Source organism: Torulaspora delbrueckii, chromosome 5 (assembly GCF_000243375.1).
Source record: "Torulaspora delbrueckii CBS 1146 chromosome 5, complete genome".
Lineage (NCBI taxonomy): Eukaryota > Fungi > Ascomycota > Saccharomycetes > Saccharomycetales > Saccharomycetaceae > Torulaspora > Torulaspora delbrueckii.
In genome coordinates, this window is record NC_016505.1 from 556,408 (window position 1) to 574,125 (window position 17,718).

General features: G+C 42.4%; 13 protein-coding genes and 1 non-coding gene across 14 annotated transcripts; 10 read left to right on the top strand and 4 right to left on the bottom strand.

Annotated features, from left to right (window-relative positions):
• Nucleotides 1-40: 40 nt before the first annotated feature.
• Nucleotides 41-1,174, top strand: PAN5 (2-dehydropantoate 2-reductase PAN5; the record flags this gene model as incomplete). Its single annotated transcript, XM_003681698.1, has 1 exon — nt 41-1,174. One exon carries the CDS (start codon nt 41-43, stop codon nt 1,172-1,174), a length of 1,134 nt encoding a protein of 377 aa, XP_003681746.1.
• A 397-nt stretch (nt 1,175-1,571) lies between these two features.
• SUM1 (Sum1p) lies at nt 1,572-4,082 on the top strand (the record flags this gene model as incomplete). Its single annotated transcript, XM_003681699.1, has 1 exon — nt 1,572-4,082. The coding sequence occupies one exon, from the start codon at nt 1,572-1,574 to the stop codon at nt 4,080-4,082; it is 2,511 nt and encodes an 836-aa protein (XP_003681747.1).
• Nucleotides 4,083-4,281: 199 nt separating this feature from the next.
• RPP1 (RNA-binding RNA processing protein RPP1) lies at nt 4,282-5,148 on the top strand (the record flags this gene model as incomplete). The annotated part of the gene is made up of 1 exon (XM_003681700.1): nt 4,282-5,148. The coding sequence occupies one exon, from the start codon at nt 4,282-4,284 to the stop codon at nt 5,146-5,148; it is 867 nt and encodes a 288-aa protein (XP_003681748.1).
• A 442-nt stretch (nt 5,149-5,590) lies between these two features.
• Nucleotides 5,591-6,619, top strand: GIC2 (Gic2p; the record flags this gene model as incomplete). The annotated part of the gene is made up of 1 exon (XM_003681701.1): nt 5,591-6,619. One exon carries the CDS (start codon nt 5,591-5,593, stop codon nt 6,617-6,619), a length of 1,029 nt encoding a protein of 342 aa, XP_003681749.1.
• Nucleotides 6,620-6,808: 189 nt separating this feature from the next.
• VMA22 (Vma22p) lies at nt 6,809-7,333 on the bottom strand (the record flags this gene model as incomplete). Its single annotated transcript, XM_003681702.1, has 1 exon — nt 6,809-7,333. The coding sequence occupies one exon, from the start codon at nt 7,331-7,333 to the stop codon at nt 6,809-6,811; it is 525 nt and encodes a 174-aa protein (XP_003681750.1).
• A 122-nt stretch (nt 7,334-7,455) lies between these two features.
• Nucleotides 7,456-7,905, top strand: SRB7 (Srb7p; the record flags this gene model as incomplete). The annotated part of the gene is made up of 1 exon (XM_003681703.1): nt 7,456-7,905. One exon carries the CDS (start codon nt 7,456-7,458, stop codon nt 7,903-7,905), a length of 450 nt encoding a protein of 149 aa, XP_003681751.1.
• Nucleotides 7,906-7,923: 18 nt separating this feature from the next.
• Nucleotides 7,924-9,894, bottom strand: PMT7 (putative dolichyl-phosphate-mannose--protein mannosyltransferase; the record flags this gene model as incomplete). The annotated part of the gene is made up of 1 exon (XM_003681704.1): nt 7,924-9,894. The coding sequence occupies one exon, from the start codon at nt 9,892-9,894 to the stop codon at nt 7,924-7,926; it is 1,971 nt and encodes a 656-aa protein (XP_003681752.1).
• Nucleotides 9,895-11,694: 1,800 nt separating this feature from the next.
• Nucleotides 11,695-12,318, bottom strand: TDEL0E02990 (uncharacterized protein; the record flags this gene model as incomplete). Its single annotated transcript, XM_003681705.1, has 1 exon — nt 11,695-12,318. One exon carries the CDS (start codon nt 12,316-12,318, stop codon nt 11,695-11,697), a length of 624 nt encoding a protein of 207 aa, XP_003681753.1.
• Nucleotides 12,319-12,840: 522 nt separating this feature from the next.
• TDEL0Etrna13V lies at nt 12,841-12,913 on the top strand. Its single transcript has one exon. It is a non-coding gene; the product is annotated as a tRNA-Val (tRNA).
• A 150-nt stretch (nt 12,914-13,063) lies between these two features.
• Nucleotides 13,064-14,410, top strand: PFU1 (Pfu1p; the record flags this gene model as incomplete). Its single annotated transcript, XM_003681706.1, has 1 exon — nt 13,064-14,410. One exon carries the CDS (start codon nt 13,064-13,066, stop codon nt 14,408-14,410), a length of 1,347 nt encoding a protein of 448 aa, XP_003681754.1.
• A 93-nt stretch (nt 14,411-14,503) lies between these two features.
• Nucleotides 14,504-15,037, top strand: HNT2 (bis(5'-adenosyl)-triphosphatase; the record flags this gene model as incomplete). The annotated part of the gene is made up of 1 exon (XM_003681707.1): nt 14,504-15,037. The coding sequence occupies one exon, from the start codon at nt 14,504-14,506 to the stop codon at nt 15,035-15,037; it is 534 nt and encodes a 177-aa protein (XP_003681755.1).
• A 41-nt stretch (nt 15,038-15,078) lies between these two features.
• FYV4 (mitochondrial 37S ribosomal protein mS41) lies at nt 15,079-15,459 on the bottom strand (the record flags this gene model as incomplete). The annotated part of the gene is made up of 1 exon (XM_003681708.1): nt 15,079-15,459. One exon carries the CDS (start codon nt 15,457-15,459, stop codon nt 15,079-15,081), a length of 381 nt encoding a protein of 126 aa, XP_003681756.1.
• A 149-nt stretch (nt 15,460-15,608) lies between these two features.
• MED6 (mediator complex subunit MED6) lies at nt 15,609-16,439 on the top strand (the record flags this gene model as incomplete). The annotated part of the gene is made up of 1 exon (XM_003681709.1): nt 15,609-16,439. The coding sequence occupies one exon, from the start codon at nt 15,609-15,611 to the stop codon at nt 16,437-16,439; it is 831 nt and encodes a 276-aa protein (XP_003681757.1).
• Nucleotides 16,440-16,544: 105 nt separating this feature from the next.
• Nucleotides 16,545-17,177, top strand: CPR5 (peptidylprolyl isomerase family protein CPR5; the record flags this gene model as incomplete). Its single annotated transcript, XM_003681710.1, has 1 exon — nt 16,545-17,177. One exon carries the CDS (start codon nt 16,545-16,547, stop codon nt 17,175-17,177), a length of 633 nt encoding a protein of 210 aa, XP_003681758.1.
• Between the last annotated feature and the right edge of the window lie 541 nt (nt 17,178-17,718).

Sequence of the window (17,718 nt, forward strand, 5' to 3'; positions counted from 1 at the left end):
CGAACAAAGATCCACGTCAAAATCTACCATAATTGACGCAATGACTCTTAATCCGGGACCAATAGTGCATATTCTGGGGCTTGGTGCCATGGGTGCTCTCTTAGCGGCCGATTTGCTTCGGTATACCAACGCTTCTGTGATTCCGTTATTTAGGTCTAAGGAAAGATTATCGAGATTCCAAGATGAATACCAGAGCACTATCAAGATTCGGAAGATGTTTCTAGAGGATCAGCCGGTGGAGAATAGTACTGTGGAGAGAAGTGAATGTCCTGAGACTTTTGCCGGTGAACCTATCAGGAATCTTATCATCACTACGAAAACCTATCAAACCAAGGATGCTTTACAACCATATATGAGGTTTATCAATTCACATACAAACTTGATTTTGATTCAAAATGGTCTTGGTGTTCCAGAAATGTTGAAAGAGGATGTTTTCACTGATCCAAAGAGAAGACCGCAGTTATTCCAGGGTGTTATTTCTCATGGTGCTTATCAGGATCAGGGGTTTACTTATAAACATGCTGGTACGGGCGACTTGAAAATTGCTAAATTACCATGGGACGTGAGTGACTCTATTCAGAGCCTCGAAAGTGCTGCGAAGGACAGTCAAGAGAATGAGCTTGTAAAATTGTTGACAGAGCCCAAATTTGCGCAAGCAATCAATTGTAAGCAAATGACTTACCAAGAAATGCTAATGGGACAACTTTACAAATTCTTGGTCAATTCATGTATCAACCCGGTCACTTCAATCGTCGACTGTGTCAACGGAGAACTCGCTGACGACTGCTCTGAAATATTTACACTTATCATCGACGAATGTCTCCAAATTCTCAGGGTCGAATACAAATCCCTTTTTGACTATGAACAAGAGTACCAGGGCAAATCCGGCTATCCACAGTTATCCGTTAACTCTGTCCTCAACACTGCTCACATGTTACAGGAAGTGGTGACTGTCGGCTGTGTCGTGAACCGTCAAAATAGCAGTTCCATGAGACAAGACACCCTGAATCTTAGAGACACTGAAATCGAATTCATTAACGGCTACATTGTCAAGCTCGCTAAAAAGCATAACCTCAACGCTAAAGTCAACGAGACCGTCCAGGCCTTCGTAAACCTAAGAACTGGAGTCAACAGAAAGCGCAATATCGAGGGTGACAAGAGATCAAATAAATAGAAACATAAAGACCGTTTTATAGACCCTCTAAAATGATACACATACTGTCTTTCAGGGTTTTCCATGCTGTCATTTAACATTCACTAATGTAGAAAAAATTTATAGGTGGAGAGATAAAGTAAAAGCCAAGAAGAAAACAAAAAGCTAAAGTTAATTCATATTAATCCACTGATCGGAGCATTTTTCAGATAAGCAGTCAACATTTAGAGGAACAAAAGAGGTGCTCCTTGATCTTATACTGAATTTCTGATATACTTGATACTTTGATTGAAGAATTTGAGAGAAATCGCAATTAAAAAAAATAATAATAATTAATATTATTCTATTTTATAGAAAGACAACACATCGTGAACCAGGAGGGAGGACCCATTGAGTGAGTATCAGGGTGATTTGTAAGATGATCCAGGGTATAAGGGCTAGTTCTGATGGGGATATCGATCCCGATGGGAGGTGCGGCTTAAACAGAGCAAACGATGGGATGAGGGAAGCTGCGGGTCGGGAGACTAGTGATGAACCAGTTAAAATGCTGGCAGATGAGGTTTATACGATGTCTGAAGCTATAAAGAGTCTGGAGAAATTATATGAGACTAGGGATATCACTACAACGGCCTCTATTGAAGAACTTTTTACTACTTTAAAGACGTTATCACATAATCAGACCATACTTGAAAACAAATTGGAGGATGCATTGAAGAATCAGATGAATACAGACGTTTTAGTTAATAGTCTCAACTCTAGGATGAATCAATTGTCTACTACCGTGGCAAACTTATCTAAAGTGGCTTCGTCGGGAGCTGCTAATGCAAGCCGTAGTGATTCGTCGCAATCAGTGGCTACAAATGGTACGGAGCAGTCTAGACCTCCGTCGGTTCGTCGTGGCCCTGGAAGGCCGAGGAAGGATGGAACTAGTAGGTTTACTGATAACAGTAGGCTGCAGGTCAATCCGGTGAAGATAAGCTTGCCGACTGGCGCCGTACAGGTATCAAAGGCTAAGAAATACTTTGTGGATCCAAATGCTCCACCAGAGCCTATACCCGTGGTTAAGAGTGAGCCTCAGGAAGTTACAGATGCTCCAGCTATTCCAGCAAAGAGGAAAAGAGGTAGACCTCCTAAGAAGAGAACTGTTGATACTATGGTGGCTCAAAAGAATGAAGTTAAAAATGATGCCAAACCTAAGGAAGATGTTGTCGAGGAGACTCCGAGGGAGAAAACTCCTCAGCCTGCTGAACATGAACTCGTACTGTTGCAGCCCTCAGAGCCCCTGGAACCTGTGATGCCCACAGAGCAACCAATGGCAATTGCTACTGCATCTCCATCCATGTCGGTGTCACCTCCAATTACATCAAGATCGTCGTCTCCTTCTTCTCATATCGCTAATTTAATACCCTCGGCAGCAGCGACCGCCGAAACCACTGATAACCCTGAGAATGAGAACGACAAAGTTGGCACAATTCCTACCGAGAATCCTATCATAACAACCCGCATAATTGGGCCACTAGCACGTAAGAGGCTTTTGGGAGCCACTGCCGATAGCGATAACATAATGATTGAGATGTCATCTTCATCCGTGGCCCCTGATAACGGGCTTGAGAGTAGTTCAAACATCAGTCGACAGCAGAAAGAGCTGGACAAAAGGCGAGATTCGCGTGAGAAGATGCTTGTAAACATGAAGTACAGCGATAGGGAAAAGGCCAAATCTTTCATGGAGTCGAATAAAAAATTATTAAAAGCTATGAGAGAAGAAGAAAGGCGAAAGAGGATGACAGCACTAATAAACGGATCTTCTAGTGTGTCTCCCTCAGAACAGCCTTCGCCATCTGCTACACCCACAGAGCCAGTGCAAGAATCCGCATTCCAAGCCGACAACGCATTACAGAGATCCAAAAAGATAGGCATATCATCAATGCTTAACAATGATGGGACAGCAGCTCTGATTGAAAATCCGGAAGAGCTGCTCAGCCGTGAACGATCACATGAGGCTGACTTTCAAGACTTTACAGATGACGAAGACGAGGATGACGAGGATGACGAAGAAAGATATAGAAAAAGAATATCCTCAAATCAGTCACCTTCTCCATCCACACATCTTTTTGATAACTCTCCAGCATTCGAGAAAGAGGGGACTCTAAGTACCAGAAAAGGTGAATCACAAGCATCACTGATACTGGCTTCCCCAATAGAATTACTATGTCGAGATGGGTTCTTTTATCAAAGGGATAATCCCAAAGTCCCCATAACCACAGGAGCGTACCTTGGTTTCAAATATAAATCCAAAGAAGACGAGCTGGTAAAACTGAATGATAACCATCGAGATTTCGTCGATAAGACGAGGCACGAACGCATGAATGCACATTTCTTGCGACTTGATATAGAGTGCGAGACGGAGAATGCATTTGCAATCTTGAGTAAAACTACACTTACTGAGAAATATGTCAATAGTTTAGAGTATTTCCTCATGGAGTTCAGATGGGAAAACAAGCTTGTTGGTTTAGGATTGAAGCTCAGAGAATCAAAAAGGACTTGGCAGAGACGCAAAGCGTTATTTACTCTATTCGAATTTTGGAGAGATCAATCAAGGCGGAAGAGGAACTTCAAAAACTACACAATATTACACGCAGTTAAGGAAATGGAAAATTATAGAATCTTTATCAACAGATCTGTCTCATGGTTTTACAATCACATTACTCTGCTCAAGATGATCCTTTACGATCTTTGTGATAACGTCGATACTCAATGGAGAGAATGGATGTTTAACAAGGATGAAGCATTGCCCACACAGGGTGTCAACAATGTCAATGACGACAATATCAACGAAGCTATCGATAACGTATTAACGCTAGATTTTCTGGATGATGGAACGCAGAATAACCAGGTCAAATCTTCGAAAGTCATCCCACCCACGCAATAGGTGTATTTATATATCAAAGTAGTCAAGAGAGCATTTAACGACTGGAACGATGAAGCAATGGAAATCTTACAACCTGATAGTATAGTATTGTTAATAGTTCCAGCACGTGACTTTACCCATTTTATATCAACTTTTTAATGGGCATTGAAATTCTTCAAGAGATCGATGAGCAAACCATTAGAAGTCCAAAAGGTGAGCAATGCTGGTTGATTTGAACGTTAGTTGGCCTCAAAAAAGTTTCAAAGACGTTGTAAATGCAGAACAAGTTGCTAAAGTGAGACACACGCTCTCGACCTTACATTTGCTTGGGTATACACATGTTGCATTAAATTTCACAGTCAGTCATAGTGACAAGTTCCCCAACAATCCAAAGGAATTGAACCCTCTGAAGATAGATGAAAGATTTGGCGACCTAATGAAATCCACCGGTCTAAAAATTTACTCTAGAATCACTTTAATCATTGATGACCCATCTAAGGGCCAATCCCTCTCCAAGATATCTCAACACTATGATATCATCGCCGCATTACCAATAAGTGAACGTGGTATTACGCTAGCCACCACCAATCTCGACATTGACCTTCTCACATTCCATTACGGCCAACGATTACCTACGTTTCTCAAACACAAGAGTATTTGCAGCTGCGTAAAGCGTGGTGTCAAGATAGAGATAGTTTACGCCCATGCGCTTCGAGACTCTCAATCTCGCAGACAGTTTATCTCAAATGTGCGAAGCGTCATTCGAAGCTCCCGCTCACGCGGTATAGTCATCTCTAGTGGTGCCCAAAGCCCCAGCGAGTGCAGAAACTTACTAAGTACCACTTGTCTGATTAAATCATTGGGCCTGCCCAGCGATAGGTGTTCGAAAGCCCAGGGCCAGCTCGCTTCGTTAGTTCTCCTGAACGGGAGATTAAGAACCAAGAGTTACAAGCAAGCTGTCGTCGTTGGAGGTCAAGTTGTCGAAGATCTGCATACCATAGACGACGCAAAATGCATCAAGATCGTCAAGCGCAGCGACGCGGGTCCAGAAGCAAACCCAAGAAGCCCGAAACGGGCAAAGCTATAGCTATGCACCCTCTAAATACTGAGAAACTACATACTTGTTATCACAAGGTCCATGATTCAAATATCTTATGCCCTGGGCTTCCAGAAGAATGCAAATGTAAATCATTTCCTTTTTGGGCGATGGCGCGCCCTCTAAACTTCCTAAAAGGGTAAAAATAGGTCAAAGGCACCAAAGTTTCTCGTTTCGTGTCTTGGCTTCCTGAAAGGGTAAAAAATTAAAAAGTTTCAAGATCTCGAGGCTCGCCAGATCGTGTTTGAGATTATACCGATCGCGATCTAGAGCTGTTTTGGCGTTGAAGGGCCAGAACCTCATTGAGTTTCACGTCTGTGGTTCAGACGCTGGACGTTTCGGCATTTTTCAGCTTTGTAACGTATATATACAAGAGTCGTTTGATCTGGACATAGCAGGGTGCTAGCAGGTTAGTAAGATAAGAAGAATTGAAATGGCTACGGCTGGCGTGCACAATTTGCCTCAGATGAGGTCCATATGGCTGGATGAGGACGAAGAGGCGGAAAAACTGTATGGCTTACAGGCACAACAGTTTATGGCACCTGATGATGATGAAAATTTAGCAATTATGATGGTTAATAGTGATAAGCCATTGTTGAGTAATAAGCAGAATATTGATTTACCACCATTGGGGAAAAAGGATGCCAGACATCTGCCCACTGCGACAATGGTTTCACAGAAGACGAAGACAAAGAAGAAGAAGAAGAAGAAGGGAATCTTTGGTCTATTCAGAGGTAAAGAACGTCAAGTGGTGAAGAGTCCAGGTCAAATTTCTACACCTTTTGGGTTTCAACACATTTCGCATGCTGATGTAAGAGCCGGTTTCGAGTCAGATGAGGAAAATGAGAATGAGGCCATAGAACCAGAGGAAGAATTGCCAGCTAGGCCTTTGAGTAGGGCTTTCATGACCCTTTCGATTCCCGCGAATGTTTCTCCAACTAAGGAACGCAAACGCATTTCTTCTAGAATGTCAATCCAAGCTTCAATATCAACTTCGGCTTCGTCTAGGTACTCTAGATCAGGCGACAGCGCCGGTCGTATTGTCTCTAGTTCAACGATGGCCACTTCAGTGTTGAGTGAAGCAAGCTCGCCAAGCCGCATTGCACTTCTATCCAGTATGGATAGGCTGTGCATCAAGAACAAGCAAAATAGAGTATCTGATGCCAGTGAAGCTTCGATCAGTTTCCTTAAGAATTATGATTTCCCAACACTATTAGAGAACTCTGCCACAGATGAACCACAGACACCTGCAAAAAACGCTTCAGAAAAAGGATCTCCAGTAAGACTAACCAGAGTAAATTCAGAACCCCAATTATTTGGTACCCCACAGATGGAAAACAGATGGTTTGGTGATGAGACTCCCGCATCAAGGAAATCACTTGATGACGTGCTTTTGTGCTATCATCAACCCAGCATCACTAGTTCTCCATTCCAAAAATCTCCAATCAAGTCATCACAATGAACATTCCGTTCCCCAAATGCATTCCCGTCATTCGCTAAAACTGTAATATATGCATGCCCAATCTACAGGGTGCCCTCCATCATTTTTCATTCACTTTAATTCATTCGTTGCATACTCTGTAGAACTTTTGATCGTTTTGCACTGTCATCACATTCTAAGTAAAGAATTATCACTAAATATTGCGCTAGATTAATTGTTAGATGTTTCCAGTTTAGTCATAACCTCAGTCATCGCTGTTTTACAATTGATTAACTCTTCGATCAGTGGAAAAAGGCCCTTGAAATTCATCTGACATTGTCTCAATGATTGAGGTATCGAAAATGCTCCTCCAAACATCGTTAGAGGATCCCTATGTCGTAATTTCTTTAATTTCTTCTCTTTAGCTTCGCGATTCCTCTTACGTAGATTAGCCTCATCATGCAACTTTTCATCGACTTTCTCATCCACAATAGGTTCTTCTTTCTCATCCTCATCCAGTTTAACTTTTACAAAACTTATCCTTCCGTCAGTACCTCTCTCTACGCTTAACTGACCCTCGTAGGCTTCATCCCAGTAATCTGATCCGTACCTGCCTCTTAGCGTATCTTTATTATGATAATTGGCCCTTCCCAAGTTTTGAAATCCCTCTCTCATACTCTTTTGCAACTGTTCTAGTAAGAGGTCATAGCGAGCTAGCAATTTCAGTAGTTCAAGGTGCTCTTGATCCTCTTCCATCTTTACACTGCTTTGTAATATATCACTGTTCTTATTAAAGGTTTGAAATTTCGGCTTCATATACAATTACTACTATTATAAAGAACATCTTCAAGAACCATCGAGGTCGCTTCATAAAGGCTATGACTGATAGATTGACTCAATTGCAAATATGCTTAGATCAAATGATGGAGCAATTCTGTGCTGCGCTGAATTATGTCGATAAGAACCACGATTTTGAGCCAGCGGATGAGACTGAGATGAAGATGTCTGACCGGCACGCTACGGTAGCTCCTCCGGAAGAATTCTCTAATACAATTGATGAGTTGTCTACTGATATCATCCTAAAGACCAGACAGATCATTAGGCTAATAGATTCTCTGCCGGGCGTTGATGTCTCTACGGCAGAACAATTGCATAAGATTGACACGTTACAGAAGGAATTAGTCAAAGTTGAAGAGCAGAAGGTTGAGGCTATTATGAGAAAAGAGAAACTGATGAAGGATGTGAGCGGACTGATTGCATTTTTTGTCGGTGGTATTTCAAGCTCCAGAGAAGCCCTTGCGCAACCAACTGAATCGAATGAACAGTAATATGAAAGATCTTATACACTAAGGGCGTACCGTGTAGGCTACATAAACGCATAGTGGGACGGCAACCCAAGGGCGAGTCTTAGTCCAGGTGTCCATCGCTTTCCATACCAGTAGCTGGCCAAGTATCAAGCTCGGTAGGTAGGTTACTATTCTTTGATCTGCAAATGGATAGGCAAGCATTGGACGATAAAGGTTTAGCCATCCAAGGATACACTCTATTGCAAAGTCAAAATAGATGACATTGCAGGACGCCTGAGCTTTACTCACAGTGGTGCTTGGAATATCCCATATCAAAGCGACTAGAGTCTGGTAGATGAAGAAACAAATCGGATACAATACAGAGGATAACCAAATATGATTGACATACCTCTGCTTAAACAGGTGAAAGGGCCATTTTTCGGAGTTCGGTTCATGCTGAAATCCTGGTACGTAGTTGTTCCATTTATATTGTCTTTGTATTAATTCGATTAAAAGACTTTTCAAACCCACAATACTGTTCCAATTACAGCCTGAAGCGCTGTATTCAATTTCCTCTGTAGTGTTTAATTGTAAAGTCTCAAATTCGAATAGTGTTCTAGCTTCGTTGGGAGATTGTACACACAAAACTTCCTGTTGGTAGAAAGCCCATTCAGGCAGTCTAGTGTCATGCGAAAGCAATGTACAGCGATGACCTTCGTTCAAAAACTTGACTGCAGATTTTATTGGCATAATTGGTGAGTGGAGTGGATCACCAACAGAGATCGCAGTCCAAAGTTCATCGGAGTCGCCGACATAGTCAGCATCACCGGTACATGAAATCTCTGAAGTGTACTCCTGCTCCGAGACAGGCGGTTTAGCAGATGATGCTCGCAAAAGCTTACCTGTAGCACGATGCCTCAATCTAATTTTACCGAAATCCTTCACTTCTTTCAATTCCGCGTCTGCCTTGGGTCTTGCTGGCTCAACTATCCATTGGTTGTTATAATCGTTTTCTTCCTGCGTCAAAGTGACCTGTTGTTCCTGCGATCCCCCCAGATAGGTGTGGTTGTGAGAGTGCAAATACCCGCCTAGCGAGTCCACATGACGTAGCGTAACGATTGAGCCGTAGTATAAGAATTTTGGTTGTTCAATGGGTCCCCTCAAGTAAGCTTTGAAATTTGGAGTCATGTACTGTGAGAACTCAGGAGAATCCTCTGACCAATGACCCAACTGCAAAGCGTAGGATGAGGTGAAGATTGCGAATGGGATTATACCAAGGAACAACACTTTAAAAAGTGTATACTTTAACAAATAGCTCACTGATAACTTGGGATCACCTAGCACACTCCAAAATCCTTTCATCGCTAGTGTAGCAATCCAAATGCATACAAAAGTTCCTGCAAACTTTGTAGATGCACTAAGCCCTAATGTAATCGATAGCAGAATCATGTAGTTAAACCACTTTTTAGAAAATATTCGTGAGCATAGAACGGTACGCCATGAGTAGAATGAAAGTGCTAAAAGTAGCCATTGCAAAGTATCAACAGAAACGGATACCGACTCCTCCTGGTATAATGGCAGAGATGCAATGGCGGTAACACAACCAAGGGCGAAAGGCAAATAAGTGTCCACTCTCCTAAGAGTAAGGTACAACACTGCTAGAGTCAAGGATGAGAAAGTGAGAGACAATTGACGTAAAATTTCCTTGTTCAAGGGCACTAGAGACAACAATTGAATCCCGAATGGAGGTAAAGCCACTAGGCGAAACTTGCCCAACTTATAGTACTCAATGGCAATTAAGATCTCATTTTCTGCTTCACTTGGATTACTGGTGAACTCAGAGGCATGAAAACGAACCATATATGCTATGAACGCGACCGTTATAGTGATCGACACTAGAACATCGTGTAACTTTAGTCTTCCCAAGTCATTGTGCCAGTAAGAATTCACCGGTTGGTACGTTCTGTAAGGTCCCTTTTCGAGTGGAAGGCTCTCGCATTCGAGAGCTTTCTTGTTATCCATCTGGCCCATGCCAGCTGCCTTGTATTCGTGTATATTCAGCTTTCGAAATGTTCTTGAAAGTTCATAAGTAATCGATAATTTATAACCGCCCGACAAAGCGTCAGTTGCAAACAAGCTGCTATATAAATTCTAGGCCTACTAGGATAACTTCACATTCGTTTTCTAATACCATTAGTCCAGGACTATGGAATTATCAATTTACGCCATAACAAGCATGTTGAATCTCCCAACGTGTAATAGTATGATTGGACATACCAATGGGTGAATTAATGAATGAATCAATTATACTATTGAGCTAAAAATCCTGGACGAGTAGCGAAGTAAGTTAACCGAACGAATCAAGCATGCAAAGTTTATCAAACTACGACCATAGATTAGAAGGCATATATGAAGGCCTATGAGATGGACCGGTGAAGTTAGTTCAGTCTAGATATAGAGATCCAACAAACTGAAATAACAATGTTAGCAGGATTTTGTTTTTGTTTTTTCAGTGTTTAATGTAGTTCGATAGCAGGCATAATCATCAATAAACGGAGTCCACGAACGATCTGTACATATAAAGACAAAAACCATCTATGTGTTTCATGGACTGTAACCAATGCTGATACACTACCCAACGGAGCGTCTGCGGGGGACGTAGTAGATTTCGCTAGTCGATGCATTAGTGCCGGAAAGGTCCTCGAAGGGAAAGTGAGCTTCTCAGGGAACGCTATAGAGTACATTTGTGTACGCAATTAGTCTGAGCGCTAATGTGACTGGCAGTTATGCACTGTAAAATAATGAGGCTTGCACAACCCAACAGCTCACCCTGAGCCTAACTGGTGGCTCTCTGGCATGAACTACATCCATTTGCAGGAATATAGCCGCAGACTGCTTCGAAGGGGGTCAATCCAAACGGTTCACACATACCAGAGCTGAGGTAACAGTACATCCCACAGTGCATCGGAGTTCGCATAAGTTAGTAGTGGGCGGGAGTAATCTAATCGAATCAATGGCTCAGTCCAATTTTAAGCGTTAATTGAAATGTATGGTCCTTTCTTCCCGTGAACCGTGGAGTAGGTATTTGAAATGGAGCAAGCTTTGAATTATGCCTTACAATTCTACTTCACCAGCTGGGTAGTTGTTCGCCTTGTAAGGACTTTAAAAGGGAAGCCAACTTACACCCGCGGGCGACTATCGAGCATTTCGATATGAATTTTCGATATTTAGTAATCATGCTCAGGACGCATTGTGCATTTTTATTGAGTTGTACAACGGCAAGACATGAATGGCGTCGATGTGGGAGTCTAGGAACTTAAATCCGGTTTGCTAGAATTGCACTTCTTTTCCTTAACGATGAGTTGATGGCTCTGGAGTCGCCCAAGGACTAATCAGAGTTCTTTGGAGTCTATGGTCGGGCTCATCTTGGTTGGCCGTCCTAGGCATCCAATTCAAGCACGGATCTCGATGATAATATTCATGTGCAGTTGTTCTCGAAAGAAAACTGACGCATTGAATCGTTTCCCTTTGTTCGTAAACGTGAATACAACTGCTTGGATACAGAGTATGCCTTGGGTATTCGTAGTTGCACCGCGGCTGGTGACAGTATCCGTTTCGTGAGTCTTTTGTTTTGAAGTTTTTTGCAGCCTGATGAGATCAGTGAGGCAGCAGCATTGGTGCCTAATAATAATTGTATGGGGCTTTCATCGTTAATAGCGTCAGTTTCCTTACGACTACCGACTCTTGGTGACATTTGGCTTTCGAGTTCGATTTTTTTGGGATTTCATAAGTTTAAAAGGTTGAGTGAATGTCCATTCAACCTCTGGGTATTCAGGTAGAAATCACATTTGGGCACTGACTGGCCTTGTGTTGACCTGCTCGACATCTAAACCAGATTCCGAGTTTCTTTAAGAGTTGACGTTCTTTAGGGGATAGTTTTTGTTTGCGAATATTCTTGGGTTCTCTATGGCTGGGATCAACGTCCATTGGTTCGTTTTGGCAGTTCGCATTCTTGCTCATTCTGGCTTTTTCATTGATCATATCAGTAGGGAGCACAGCGGCTAATTCTGCAGAGTAGCTATTGTAGTTGGTCAGGGTTGACTCTTGGCAACAGTTGAACATCCTATCCATGACATCGTCGATGGCATTACTGTTGTAATACTTACGTTGAAAGCTTACCAGGAATTCCTTAACCGTTGAGTTGCGGATCCCACTTCGAACTAGTGCGAAATACCATTGGGCGGCTTCGCCTTCTAGGAAGTCCGAGGAGAAGTGGGTTATCTTGTCGAGGTCATCCTGGAAGTTAAACCGAATCATATGATTCTGCATCCTGGCAAGGAAGAATGCAGCTTTTGAGGCATCTCTTCTCCCGCTGAAAGGTTTTGGGGGGTTGCCATAGGGTGGCTGGCAGTTCATAAAAGGACCTGTTTTGCGAGAGTCAGATATGGGAATCATGATCAATGAGCACTGTGTGAACTAGGATTGTGGGATAGGTGATGGATCGTATCAGCACGCCAGCAAGGGTTTAATATGGATGGTATATATCACTCAATAATATAATCAGTCGTATCCTGGATTTCTGCAACTGAACTAGGCTATCTTCAATGGACCGTTTTATAGGCCTTTATGTATGCCTCTGGATCTATCGATTGCCTTGATACTCGTTGAAATACTGATTATGTTAACACGCTTGTACTAATAATTAACTCCCAAATAATTATTCATCCATTGGTATATATCCTTATATAGACCTTCGGATCTATGGCCGTAGCCTCAACTATGAAGGGTCATTCCTACTTTAGGGTCCTTCATAAGTGGAGACCAGGTCACATATTAATGACACTGTTGATAGTGTCTGGTTCGTCAGTTAGCTAGTCTAGCCGCTTCACTCTAGGTGTTAGCTTTCAGTAGGTAGAAGTTGATTTATTCATTGGTATGTATTTATCATACTATTAACTCTAACATCAAGTTTACTATGTTCTAATAGTGTAGTGGCTATCACGTTGCCTTCACACGGCAAAGGTCCTGAGTTCGAACCTCAGTTAGAACAAATCGAATAATTTTTTTCCACCCCTTCAGTCAAATATTTTGTCATTGAAATATTAAAATATATGTTTTAATAAGAGATGAGATACCTGATCAGTCTTTCATTTGGTTGTATTGTCTCCTAGAGGCTCTGAATTTCTTGGCCTTTGTCCCTATGGGAAATAAATTGAGACCAAAGAAGGTTAAGGCCCCATACCGTAAGTATGTAGCCGGCGAAGGGTTATCGCATACTTGGGGATTTACATCAACTGTACCGGTAGCTGTAGATGAGTCACCAGAGGAAGAATTACCTAAAGGAAAAGATGTAGAAATTTTTGATACTCCGCAGGGTCAGTATTACTATCGAGAATCAACTGAAAGTATAGTGCATATCAAAGCACGTCAAAATGGATCCCAAGGGTCATTGAACCGCGTTAGTAAGACGTCAGATAATCATGAGGGAGCCGATTGGGACCAGATGCGACTTCCGTGGGAAATTCAGAGATTGGTCCTAAGTTTTAGCGGTGAAGAGATCAAACCCAGTTATTTGCTTGTTTGCAAATGTTGGTACTTGATGTGCCTCCCATTGATTTATAAACATCCAGCTTTGTCCAGTAGGAACTTTAATAGTTTTGTGGATACTGTGATCAGCAATAGGAAGAAAAAATTCGGTGAGTATGTTGTTGAGATGGATCTATCGACTATCATGCAAAGTGGTAAGAATTCTTTCGTATCTAAGCTTTTGCGACGGTGTTCACCCAGCTTAGAGAGATTTACCGCACCACAAACTAGTTTCGGTTATGCACCTTTGATTTCATTGAAGTCTTGCCATGAGCTGAAATATTTGGATTTGGGTTTGGTCTCAGAGACTGTCAAATTGAAAGAACTGTTTGCCGCAATCAAGAACTTTACGCATCTGACACATTTAGCATTCCCAAGAAGTTCTATTAATTGTGATGGCTTTCGTGAGTTTCAGTGGCCTAAGAATTTACAGTATTTGAAGTTGAGTGGAGGGATCACCAATGAGTTTGTGCGTGAGACGCAATGGCCACGGAGTATTACGACTTTGGAATTTTCTTACTGCCCTCAAGTCGATGAGCATGCCGTGTATAGGGTATTGTCACAAATCGGTGACAATTTGCAACACCTGTACTTTCATTATCCGATGCCTTCTTTGCATGAGAACGCACTCGATTACGTGTTTCGTTATTCTTCGCATTTGATCTCGATCCAACTAATGGTCGACTATTGCTCCAGGTGGGTTTTCTCTGAGCACATGCTGGCGCCTCTGGTCTATCCACGTCCCTTGCGGACTATTTATTTACAGTGCAGTGGCTCTCTGGGGCTATCCTCTAAAATTCATCCTGACGATTTTACGATTGCAATAATGGAGTCAAGGCTCCCATGTCTAAAAAATATTAGTGTATCCTCCAAGCTTGGATGGGACATGAACGGTGATGATGTATCCGATCTCGTCTCGGTCTTTGAAGACCAAGGCGGTAGTGTATATTTAAATTACTAGCGTTATGAATAGTTCCTCTTGTTTTAAATGAAATTTTGTTGTTAAAAAGCGATCTCACTGGAGATTAAAGAGTAAAATCGCGATACATTGATTATGACTAGCCCAGTATATTTCAGCAAATACGTGGTAACTCCCCAGGTTTTCTTCAAGAGTCAATACACATACGCGCTGGTCAATTTGAAGCCATTGGTGCCCGGTCACGTACTGATTGTCCCCCTAAGAAACGAGGTCATAAGACTCAGTGATTTAACCCAGGAGGAATCAGTCGACTATTTTAAAACGTTGCAATTGATTCAAAGATTCATCACATGGCAATTCAAAGCTGATTCCCTGAATATTGCCATTCAGGACGGCCCAGAAGCAGGCCAAACTATCCCACATCTGCATACACACGTCATTCCAAGGTACAGAGCCAACAATATTGGAGATAAGATTTATGATAGACTAGATAAATGGAGTTTCGAAGGCTGGGATGAAAGGCGTAAAGAATACTTAAAAGAGGGCGGGCGTGAAGCTCGTAAGCTCGCCAAACCTGACGATCAACGATTTGCCAGGTCAGCAGACGAAATGGGAAAAGAAGCTTTAGAACTTCAACAGAAACTGGCTCAATTCTCCTCCAGCCGTTGAATAGATTTGATATACAGGATATATACAGGGACTTCAATAAATCAATCACTCTTTGACCTTTCCTCGGCCCTCCACTTGGCGATATTCTCCTTTCTATTTCTCTCACCACCAAAGAACGATTTCTTGCCCTTCTTGATCTCTACAACTGGTTCGTTCTTCCTAAACTTTTCTACTTGATGCAGAATGTACCTTCTCTGCTGCACTGAGACTCCCTTCTCCTTCAAAACTCGTGAATCCCATAAAAACAAATTATCCCAGTTATTCTCATACAATTCTGCTACTTCATCACATTTTCTGCCAATTCTAGTTAAGAAGCTAGTCACATCTGGTATTTGGCTCGTAGGACTTGGAATCACTCTGTGTACAGTAGCAGAGACACGCAACAGCGGAGAGCTTGTGGATAGAAGACGACGCCCCAACATAACGATCTATGATTCGATTGAATAGTCTTATATATCTTGAATAAAAGTTTCAGTAATTTAAAGATGAGTTTGACTGAGAAAAAAAAGTGGTTATTGTGATCAATCGCTGAAGTTTGAAGCGTCGAGCTGTAAGAGGCTCCCAGATCGTGATGAACACTCCACTAGATGAATTGCAATGGAAATCTCCCGAGTGGATCCAAGCTTTTGGGCTGCGAACTGATAATGTGCTAGACTATTTCGCGGAATCACCGTTCTTTAATAAGACTTCGAATAACCAAGTAATCAAGATGCAGAGGCAATTCTCGCAAGTTCCAACAGATCCAGCAGCACAGGATGGCAAGCAACGTGGAAACGAATCGGAAGTGATGGCCGGTATACCCTTACATCAACAGGAACAAAATGAGTTTGGTCACTTGGAACCTACGAGAAGAAGCCTTCTCAGCAGGTACCCAGCACATGCTATGCTTGAAAGAGAGCTCAGCAAGATGAAGGGAATTGAATACGTATTAGCATACCTCCAAGAGCCCGACTTCTGGGTCATCAAAAAACAAAACCGTCTTGGTCCGCAACAAGTACAAGTCCTGCAAGACTACTACGTAATCGGGGCAAACGTTTATCAATCTCCAACTGTGTTCAAGATAGTCCAAAGCAGAGTCATGGCCGCAAGTTACCACCTTACAGAAACCTTATCTCAATTACACAAGCTCACAGAGTTCCAGCCGGCACAGGGCGTACAGTTTAAGAGATTACAATCCACAACCATTACCTCAAATGGAACCTCAAGCTCCCAGAATAGTGCTCCACCAACAGCACCAGCGAACGGCCCTCCATCGACGGTCAATACAGCGCAGACTGCACAGACTGCAAGAACAGGTCAGCTAGAGCACAACGGTAATCACGAACCCCAGGAGGTGATCACCCAGGACATGATGCACCGATTGATGCTCACCAGCATTAAATCGACTCCAGAATACATTTAATGGCACTAGTCGGTCACGTGAAGAGCCTTATAAGGTTACGTTACTGAAAGTTCACTTTACGACGGAGAGAACAAACCACTAAAGAAAGCCATTGAAACAGCTAAGATGAGATTATTAGCCCTATTGTTCTCGTGTGCCACTTTGTTTGGTGCAATTGCCTTCGCAGCCGATCCTGCAATTACTCAAAAGGTCTATTTTGATATTAAACATGGCGAAAAGGAGATTGGTCGTATCGTTATGGGATTGTATGGGACTGTGACTCCAAAGACTGCTGAAAACTTTTACGAATTAACTGTTTCTCAAGACCCTAAGATGGGATACTTGGGTTCTATTTTCCACCGTGTGATCCCTCAATTTATGATTCAGGGTGGTGATTTTACGGATGGTTCTGGGATTGGTGGTAAGAGCATCTACGGTGACAGTTTCGAGGACGAAAGTTTTGAAGTTAAGCACGACAAACCTGGTAGATTGTCAATGGCTAACCGTGGACCTGACACCAATGGTTCGCAATTCTTCATCACCACTGTGGCTACCCCATGGCTAGACGGCAAACACGTTGTGTTTGGTGAAGTATTAGAGGGTATGGATGTTGTTCACTACATCGAGAGCGTTCCTAAGGACAGAAGAGATGCACCTTTGGAGGCTGTGACTATCGCTGCGTGCGGTGAAGTTGAGACAGTTCCTTTGGGAAAGGAGGAAGTAAAGCAAGCACAGGAAAAAATCCGTGACGAGTTATAGTTATATACTTGAGTAGTAAGCAGATTCAATTGGGTCGATTTACAACTGCGATTTTTTATATGTTTTGTTCAGTAACTATCTATAAATTCAAAATAGTAACTAGCCCTTGTTGAGTAATGATGATGTATTTATACTGATAAGTATGCTATAAACTACTCCGTCTGACACTTAAAGCAGATTCGATCATTGAGTCTTGCCCCTCTACGTGAGGCAAGTATTGAACTTGCGAAGTATAGTTGTACGTTCAAATGGCAGCGAGGTGTCATGCTAAATAGATAGCAGGAACATCACCACGATATATTTTAGACGAATGCTGTTTGAGCCGACGAGTACTCTATTGAGTAGGACACATTTATGAGCAACAAGAAGTGAGCACCACTATCGACTATGGGCGCACACGATTCCTCAAGTGAACCCTAAAGAAACTAACCGAAAAGAGATGCTTTTGCGGGTGCCAACTCTCATCACGATACCCTTACAGCGAGGACAACTGCGGCGAGCTTTTCGACATAGTACTGGACAATTATAATTATGCCACGTA